At 39.8% G+C, this 9,153-nt stretch overlaps 1 protein-coding gene across 1 annotated transcript; it reads right to left on the reverse strand.

Moving 5' to 3' along the window:
* Positions 1 to 132: 132 nt before the first annotated feature.
* Positions 133 to 8,775, reverse strand: agxt2 (alanine--glyoxylate aminotransferase 2). The gene is made up of 14 exons (XM_062477891.1): positions 8,539 to 8,775; positions 7,779 to 7,867; positions 7,168 to 7,358; positions 6,476 to 6,599; positions 6,263 to 6,357; positions 5,398 to 5,491; positions 5,209 to 5,302; positions 3,946 to 4,046; positions 3,613 to 3,705; positions 3,292 to 3,424; positions 2,631 to 2,719; positions 1,980 to 2,129; positions 1,361 to 1,459; positions 133 to 935 (listed from the first exon to the last, which is right to left on the reverse strand). The coding sequence occupies exons 1-14, from the start codon at positions 8,636 to 8,638 to the stop codon at positions 834 to 836; spliced, it is 1,554 nt and encodes a 517-aa protein (XP_062333875.1). The 5' UTR covers positions 8,639 to 8,775; the 3' UTR covers positions 133 to 833.
* Between the last annotated feature and the right edge of the window lie 378 nt (positions 8,776 to 9,153).

Below are 9,153 nucleotides of genomic sequence, written 5' to 3' on the forward strand. Positions count from 1 at the left end.
AACTTTCACACCATAAAAATGTCTTCATCCTGTATAGTTCGGGCTAGACTTTTCAACTGTGTGCCAGGAGTTTCAACTGTGCCCAAAGAAATGACAACAGCCCCATTCACCTCGAACAAAACACTGAAAGTGATACTGCTTGTTTGCATTTATGCCAATAAACAACCAATAAACATGCTTCTGCCTTTTTCGGGCAGGAATCATTTTAAGCGTTGGATCAAAGTATGTACAAATGTGTCCAAACTTTTGACTGGTACTGTATGCAAAAGATAGACAAGTGAGGAGGCTGGTTTGAATAGCTCACCATGAAGCATGTTTAAACACGTTAATCAGTCTCCCACGCACTTTACAGGTATGAGCCACTGCGCCTTCCAAGAAATGTTAAAGAATGGAAAGGCCCTCTGCAAGTTACCCTGGGGTAAAGGGTTTACTACACAACTTAGTTGCAAGGTATTTCTTTTACTGAGGGTAGTGGGTTAGAAGTAATACATTTACATTACAACTTTTAAAAGGTGTATGTACACATTCAAATCCAGCTAGTTCCAGACAATTTAATTATAGCCAAGTAAAAAATTCACTAATATGTAATCTGGTTCTCTCTTTTCAATACTCCTACGCGGAAAATACCAAGAGAGCTCAGTGTGCACACCAGTCAGGCATCAACAGATACAGTAAGTAGGAGGACCCTGTAGGGCCTTAGTGATGTATGTGGACATTCAAATAACTCTTGCTTAGATATTGGGTGAGAGGGATGTGGAACATTGAAGAGAACAATCAAAGGGAACCAACTTGGTTCCCTTTCTTGGCTCTTGCTGACAGCAAAACATTTAGGATCATTTCCTGGCCAGGTAGTTCTGAATGGCCTGGTTGAACACAGCCAGGAAGAAATTAGCATCATCCATGGTGATGCACATTGGAGGCTTAATCCGGAATGTCTGGAGACGGGATGAATAACACAAAGAAATACTGAGAGAATAATAATAACATGCCTCTGGCAGGTGACTCATTCCAAAAGAATTCCAGTTATTTTTCAGACAAGACACTTCTATCAATATTATACCCCTCTACTCTATGCAGAGTGCCATGTCCTGTGAAATAAAAAATATATGTATTTATATTCCTATGAACTCAATGGTTACGTTCGCAGACATTTGGATTGAGATATACTGTGAATTATGACCGTTAATAGGATTTAGAAAAGGTTATTGTTAGGGCATCAGCAGATGATTACCTGGTCAGGATACACTATTGTGCAATTTGTTATAAAAAGGGGAATGTGATCCTTTTAAACATCTCCACCCATCAATATGAAAACATGTATTATTGTCACTCAAACAGTGTGGAAGGAATGTGATCCTACCTGTCCATACAGGCCACCCTTCCCTATGAGAACACCCATGTCTTTGGTGTCCTCAAAGATCTCATTCATGGCCTCTGCAGGCAGGGGGGCCCTGCTAGCCTGGAGAGGGAAAACAACAAGCCGGGTAGTTGATGTCTTTCACTTGTAATATTTTGTCCAAGTAATCCATTTAGACCTACCATCTGCCAAAATGTCCTGGGATACATAAATAATTAAAAACAGAGTGGGAACAAAACATGACATAACGTAGCACAGTGTTATGCATTTTGCACAGTTGCCTCCAGTGTAATGTTTAACTAGTACTGGTCTGAACCAAGCCCAGCACATGAGGTAGAGTCACGTAAGAGTTATTTATGGGATCAACAAGAAATTGCGCACTCCCTTATGTTCAACCCTTCTCACATGGACCATCTACATTTTTCTCCACATTAACTTTTTCAGTCTTCACAATGTTTTTCCTCCCCCCTAGACAAGTTGTTAGCTTTAGGCCAACACATTGTGTGTATTGTACACACTCCCCCTGTATGGTATGAACATTCATGCTATCGGATTAGAAAAGGATTCACAATTAAGACAAAATTGAGCTAAAAAAAACAACAACTGTAACCTCATGACCTACCTTGTCTTTCACCATCTCTACGCCAATCTGTAGGCCCTTTCCACGAACATCACCAATGATCTCATAATTGTCCCTGAGCTTGGCCAGCTCTGTCAATAGATAAGTCCCCACCTCATCACTGGTCTTCTGGGTGCCGTCCTCCTTGATTGTCTGAAAGTGAACATACAAATAACGGCCATCTTGACAATTGAACATAAACTGTTATATTGAAAATGACTGCAGTTAAAATCCGCTTTCTGCTCTAGGTAAATACATCACACACACAAAAAGTCAGTAGGTGACAAATTTGTATGAGTGTACATACGGTTTCAAATGCCGAGCAACTGAAGTCCTTAGTGGTTGACGGAAGCAATATTATTTGCCAGCTATCTATATTTGCTAGGAGTCAATGTGTGTCCACATTGTAATTCAGTACACCAGAGATGGGGGTGGTCAAGTCAATATAAATTACACTTAATCTAGCATCTTAATACATCAGCAAGTAAAAATGTATATGGCTCAAGCATGAGTAGTACATAGTTTTCTATGGGAAAGAAGTTTAAGTTGTTCATATTTCCAATGTACCGTGGCAAAATTTTCCCAATTAGATCTGACCACACACATTACCTTTTTTACAATCATGGAGCTAGAAAATGTTAGTGTTGTTCTTACATCCAGTACTGCAGAGCCAATGGCACAAGCCACGGGGTTTCCTCCAAAGGTGTTGAAGTGAACTCCCTTGGCAAAGGAAGCGGCAATCTCTGGAAAATAATCAAATGTATAAAACATAACTCAAATGGAAATATTTAAACCTGGAATCATTGTTTGAAAGCAATAGATGAATCATGTTCTTATTATCAATTTGAAAGTCACTATGATCTAGGATGTTGGAGATGAAAGATTGTACAAAGAAAAGACAGCAAAGAGGCTGTAACACGCCTCCAGGAGGTCAATGTTGGAGGCAGTGCCAAGACAGGACATAATGATAAAGAAAATTGTTAATATAGCCTAACTAGGAGGTGAGGCTGAACCAAGCTTCTCACCAATTGCAAACATGATTTCAGCTATTTGCTAAACAAATCAATAACCAATCACAAGGCTTAGCATTCTTCACATCTCACACTTAGCATGTCCAACCAAGCAGTGTGGAAGTGATGACTTCAGTGTTACTTGGTAACCAGGTTACTATGGCTCAGTAATAGACAAATAGCTAGGGAGCTAGGCAGTTAGACAGATGCATAGAGATACATCTAAAAATACATGAAGGGGACGTAACAACAGGGGACGTAACTGGTATTATTACATAAATACAAAAATAAATTGCTGGTCTAACCTGGTGTTGTGACAACAGCTCCCATTGGGAATCCATTAGCAATCCCCTTTGCCATGGTCACCATGTCTGGCATCACATCGTGACCTTCGAATCCCCAAAAGTGACTTCCTGTACGGCCAAATCCTGTCTGAACCTGAGATCCAGACAGAAATCACACACACAGTATGACTGTGAATGTTCAGAGAGTTTCTGATAGTTTCATTAATATATGAAACAACTACAAAATATAGAGTATTGTAAGTATAGGAAGTATTTTTTATGTAGTATGTTTGTGAAACATGTAAAGCACTGTGAGTATACAAGGAATGACACGTATGTAACCTCATCAGCTATGCAGATGCCGCCACGCTCCCTCACAAGCTGGTAGGTGTCCTTTAAGTAATCTTTAGGGTACTGAACAGCTCCTCCAACACCCTGTAAATACATTTCCCATTCACTCAAATACAAACAATTGTGACACTTAAACAGTATTAGCAAAACTCAAACACAATAAATATGTCTATAGTGAGCCACAACCAGCAGATGAATCACAATGATTTATTATAGTTTGCAGACAGCCAAGAATCACCCAGGCTGATTTATCAAACTCACTCAGAAAATACTTCCTTGAAACATTTAGCATGTTAAAAGCCTTTATCCCCTTAAAAGCCATACCTGAATGGGTTCTCCAAAGAAAGCCGCAATTCGACTTGGAACACTTGTAGCAAACACTTCTTTGAGTTGACCAATGTATTTGTCATTTGCCTGACAATGACCTGCAGTCAACAAAGGCGTAAAGAACACATTTTATTTGGTTATGGATTATAGCTTTGTTATAGTTTCGGGTGATCATGAGTATGTCTTTCATAGAATATGAGGTTATGAAAATGGTCTAAGTTAGTTCAGGTGGTGGACTCCAAACTGCGTCAGTCAGAAATATTACTGTCATATTATGCACATACAATCATCCTCATCAAAGTTCCCAGGGAAATCTATCTATGCTCTTCTGACATTGCTGCTAAGTACGTTACAAATGTTCATATCTTGTTCTCTCGACCACCCAAGCCTTCCACCCTTAGTTGTGTCTTTGCTAATTATTCAGGGGAATGATGGATAGCAAAACCTTCTGCCGCTGATATCTAATCTCAAACTGGGTTTCTTGGTCAGAGAGCTGTCGCAAAACAGAAGCTTCCTGCCAAGATGATACGTCTGTACCAATGGTCTGTACACTCAATACAATTATGACAACTGTCTGAACCTCATGCTTCCAAAATTCTGCAAACATGGAAAAGATTCCACGGACCCAAGTCTGTTTCCTTGTAGTCCACAGTTACTAGTTGATACATGAAAGTCATAAAGTAAATGGTTTGAGGTATTTTCTTAGAATTGGTAAATGTTTAATTAAAGTGAATGACTTTGAACTTTAGACTGTATTTTAAGTGCCATTCTTGGCATTGATGTTTTAAGGCCTGAGCACAACTGTCAGCTGTACTTCTTTTGTTACCTATCGACTCAAAGGTCACATTTACTGTAGACTTTAACAGATGGATTGGTTAAGTTATTTTTATTCAGCACACGCTGAGAATAGAAAACCATACTCCATACATGGGCTCCTATGAACAAAATACCACAAACACAGTCTGTCTTCCTTCCCTGTTTGCTACTTAGTGACAGCCCCCTGTGAGTAAACACATCAGCAAACCAGGCACAGCCAGGAGTGTTCAAGCATTCTCCTTATTATGTTATGGTGCATTTACTCAAGTTTAATGTGGTATACGAATTTCACAACTTGATCAGAAATATGATGTGGAAGCCCCTAAGGGAGGTCGAGTGTTGGCCTGTTTCCATAGGAGTGTATGTTTTTGAGCCTGTTGGTGTCAATACATACAGTACTGGTGTGCATGTGTCATTAAGTGTAACATCATAAAGTGTGTGTACCTGTGGAGCAGTCACATTCTCTGCTAGTCTGTATTGGGGAATCTCTGCAGTGACTTCCTCCCCACGGCCCTCTAAACACATCAGGACACATGGTCTGTCAGGAGAAGAGAGCACCATAAACTTAAGGGAACTCACAGGCAGTGCTAAAAAGAGAAAACGGTATGCCAAGGTGACCCAACATAGACTTGCATTGTGGCAGCCTATTCCAGAGGCAATGGGGTACTTGTATGCTGAGTTGGAGGTCAGACCCATTGTCTGAGGACTTCCGCCATGGTAGGAACCCCTTAGAGAGACACACACAGGTTAATCAACTAATCCCGGACTGTGAAGAGAAGGTCACATAGGCCCACTTTCCCCAACATGGATTAAGTCTAGTCCTGAAATAAGAAAAACATTAAATTAAGATCTCCATTGAAAACGTTTTTAGTCTACAGTATAGTAGCTTTAATATTAGCAGTACCTTAGCTAAGATCTAAAGCCATCCAACATAAAAGAGGATGCGTCATACTATCCTAGTATCCTCCTATATTTCATTTTATCGCTGAGTACGTTTAAATGCACACAAATATTCCACTTTGTCCGACTATGACAATACAACGGGTCATGTAAACACAATTCTGTTTGGATATTCTGAATTAGGCCATATTGCAAATGTAGTATTTTCTGATTAAGATGTGGGATATGCCGATATAGGCTGTTTGGGTTTTAGGAGCGTTCTGTGCACTGTATAGTACTGCACATTTGGATATGTGTCTTAATTTAGGTTTTTACAGCAGTTTGCAACACACACTCTGCGTGTTTACTGTCAGCTCTGTGCATTGTACACAAACCAGTTAATCGTTGTATGCACAGCATGTAAACGGGAATATTTGTATAATATTCATTTTCATTTGCCAAACAAAAATATTAGTAGTTATATAGTCTTTTTCGGACTAGGGCAAACAAATATGATATTTTGTGCACTTCAACTTAGTCACTGTTTACATATATTCCCTCGGAAGCGCGCAGTGTTAAGGGCTAGATCTTATTCCTGGACAATGATCAGTGACCTCACCTTAGGGTTATAATGTCAAAGTTGCCAGTGTGGAGTCTAGCCATGAGCATAGCCAGGTCATTGGCCTCGGAGCCACTGTTTGTCAGGTAGACAACCTGAGTAATTCAGAAAATACTTTTAAGGCAACTAATATTTATTCAGGTCCTGTTAAAGAAAGTTAAAATTGGGTTTACACATAATACATACAGGGATGGACTACTGTTGTACTCCTACCTTTAGTGGCTCTGGAAAATGGGCTGCTAGCTTCTCACAGTACTCATGGAGAGGAGAGTACACATAGATGTTGGTGGTGTGCCATAGTTTCCTGAGCTGCTGTTCTGCAGCCTCCCTCACTTTTCTGCACAGACACAATACTAGGAATTAAAACCTACCAACAATCTGGTAGACTGTAACCACTCATATCAGTGTCACAATGTGTCTTTTTCAAGGGAGAGTTGTTGTACAGGCACTACAAGTCATTAACCCTTGTGTTATCTTCGGGTCATTCTGACCCATCAGTCATTGTGACCCACCGTCGTATTGCGACGAATTTACTGCATACAAAAACAAAGTGAAGCATTTTCTTTTAACCGTTGGGCTGTCTCAGACCCCCCACATTGCAAAGGTTAAAAGAAAATTATTTTTATTTGTTTTTGTATTGGGTAAAATTGGGTAAACACAACGATGGTTCGTTATGAACCTTTGGGTCATGTGAACCGAAGGCAGCACAAGGGTTAAGCACAATGCTTAATGACTAAACACAGTTTTCTCTAACTTCTGAGATTTTAAAAGTGAGCCAGCCAGACTGCCCTCTCCAATGAATGATGAAAGGAGCTTCGGGAAAATGTATTTGTAAATAAATATAAACCAATGCTGAAGTGCACTCAACATTCTGCTATAAAATAGAACAATGTAAGGGACCTTACGGATGGCAATGCCCCACGCTCACGGTAGCAACCCCTGCAAACAGATCCAGGTAGCGTCTGCCGTCAACATCCCATAGCCACTGCATGTGTCCTTGGTGGATGAACACAGGTTTTTTGTAGTACGTCACCTTCATTATCATTGGGTGGCAGTTGAGCTTGCGGATCTCCATCATACGCTCTTTTGACAGGTCCTACAGGGTGGCAGTCACACATGTTTTCATTCTATCCGAATACATTTGTTTGCTTAACCCTTGTGTTATCTTCGGGTCATTCTGACCCATCAGTCATTGTGACCCACCGTCGTATTGTGACAAATTTACCTCATACAAAAACAAAGTGAAGCATTTTCTTTTAACTGTCGGGCTGTCTCAGACCCCCCACATTGGAATGGTTAAAAGAAAATTATTTGTATTTGTTTTTGTATTGGGTAAAATTGGGTAAACACAACGATGGTTCGTTATGAACCTTTGGGTCATGTGACCCGAAGGCAGCACGAGGGTTAATATCATGCATTGGTATATTACTGGTTGGGCTTATTAATCAGTTTCCCTGTCTAATTTTTTTTTTACCCTCACCAAAAACTCTGTACGGACCTACGGTTGTCATTTTACCTTATATTCATCTGGTTTGAAATTACAAGGAGGCATCGGGGAAAGGTCTGGGGGCGGGTACTTAAGGGCTGACTTCTGACCCAACACACCTGAAAGAGTTAAAGGAAGGGTTTTTATTGTGGATGGAAACAGATGCATGTTTTTCACTTTTGTGGTACTATAAGTTTTAACAGAAATACATTTCCCTGCCAAGACAATATAGAACACAAGTATGCTTATGACATTGGTTTCACAAAATAAACCAAGGACGAAAGAACTTCATTGGAAGTTCCTTTAAGCTCATATCAAACCTTGACTAAGTCCTATAGGTTGGGGCTGACCCCCGAATGTTTGGCTCCGCCCCTGGTCCAGCATTATAATATTAGATAGCTTAGCCTACCTCAGCTTATTACTTTTATATTGAAAAAAATATATAGATTGAATTGTTGAAGACGATGTCAATATGAACTAATATAAATCAATAAATGACTTAAATCTAATATACACTGGATAGGGTGGATCTATAGGGTGAAATAGAAATCCTATAATTAGTCTACACAAAACCAGCTGATGAAAATACTGCGTGCGCAGTGTGTGTGTGGCACTTTAAATTTTGAAAGGGTCCGCTTCAGATTAATGTGGAAAAAGTTCCTAGCTATGGAACATAAATTAGATATGTTCGACAAGACACATATAGACATAGAAATTACATTTTTCCAGCAAAATCTGGTCATTTTAACTTTACCAGAAGTAAACGGAGGAAATCACCGAGGAAACTTACCACTAGGCCGATGGAATTTGGCCCTGCCAACGAAAGCATTACAGGGGTATCCTATTAGACCCGAATTCTTTCCATTTAATCGAGAATAAAACTTGTACATGCTGGAAGTTTCGGAACTTAGAATGTTTTGTCACCTGGTTGCTGTGATTGTTTCCGACTGAGATTTTTCAGTTATTCACGCATTTAAACTGAAGGGAGGAGAGCAAATCCGACCAATGGGGGTCTTGGATAGGCTAGTCCAACCATTCCACGGTGAAATCGTTCTTTATCTGTTGTTACCATCTCACACTTCCTCCAAGCAAAGCAAATGGTCTTCTTTCCACCTTTAATTACATTACATTTATGCATTTAGTAGACGCTTTTATCCAAAGCGACTTCCAAGAGAGCTTTACAAAAGGGTTAGGCATAGGTCACTGATCATAACAACGAAATAGCCCCAAACATTGTGAGCAGCCAAAACATGAAACATACATGGTGGAAAACCAAATAAGTGCCAAAGGGAAGAACCATAAGAGCATGCAGTTAAACAAGTTACAATTAATTAATTATTAATTAACCAGTAGGTGAGTAAAAGTTAAGCTCTTTGAAGGCTTGTTTACAGGAAAGGTATCTTGA

The sequence above is a fragment of the Osmerus eperlanus genome, chromosome 14, assembly GCF_963692335.1.
Source record: "Osmerus eperlanus chromosome 14, fOsmEpe2.1, whole genome shotgun sequence".
Lineage (NCBI taxonomy): Eukaryota > Metazoa > Chordata > Actinopteri > Osmeriformes > Osmeridae > Osmerus > Osmerus eperlanus.

Coding starts and splice junctions, on each gene's coding strand:
- agxt2 (XM_062477891.1), bottom strand. CDS start 8,638: ATGTACAAGTTTTATTCTCGATTAAATGGAAAGAATTCGGGTCTAATA. Junction 5,492..6,262: donor TTTGACATTATAACCCTAAG/GTGAGGTCACTG, acceptor TGTCTCTCTAAG/GGGTTCCTACCATGGCGGAA. Junction 5,303..5,397: donor CTGGAATAGGCTGCCACAAT/GCAAGTCTATGT, acceptor TTCTCCTGACAG/ACCATGTGTCCTGATGTGTT.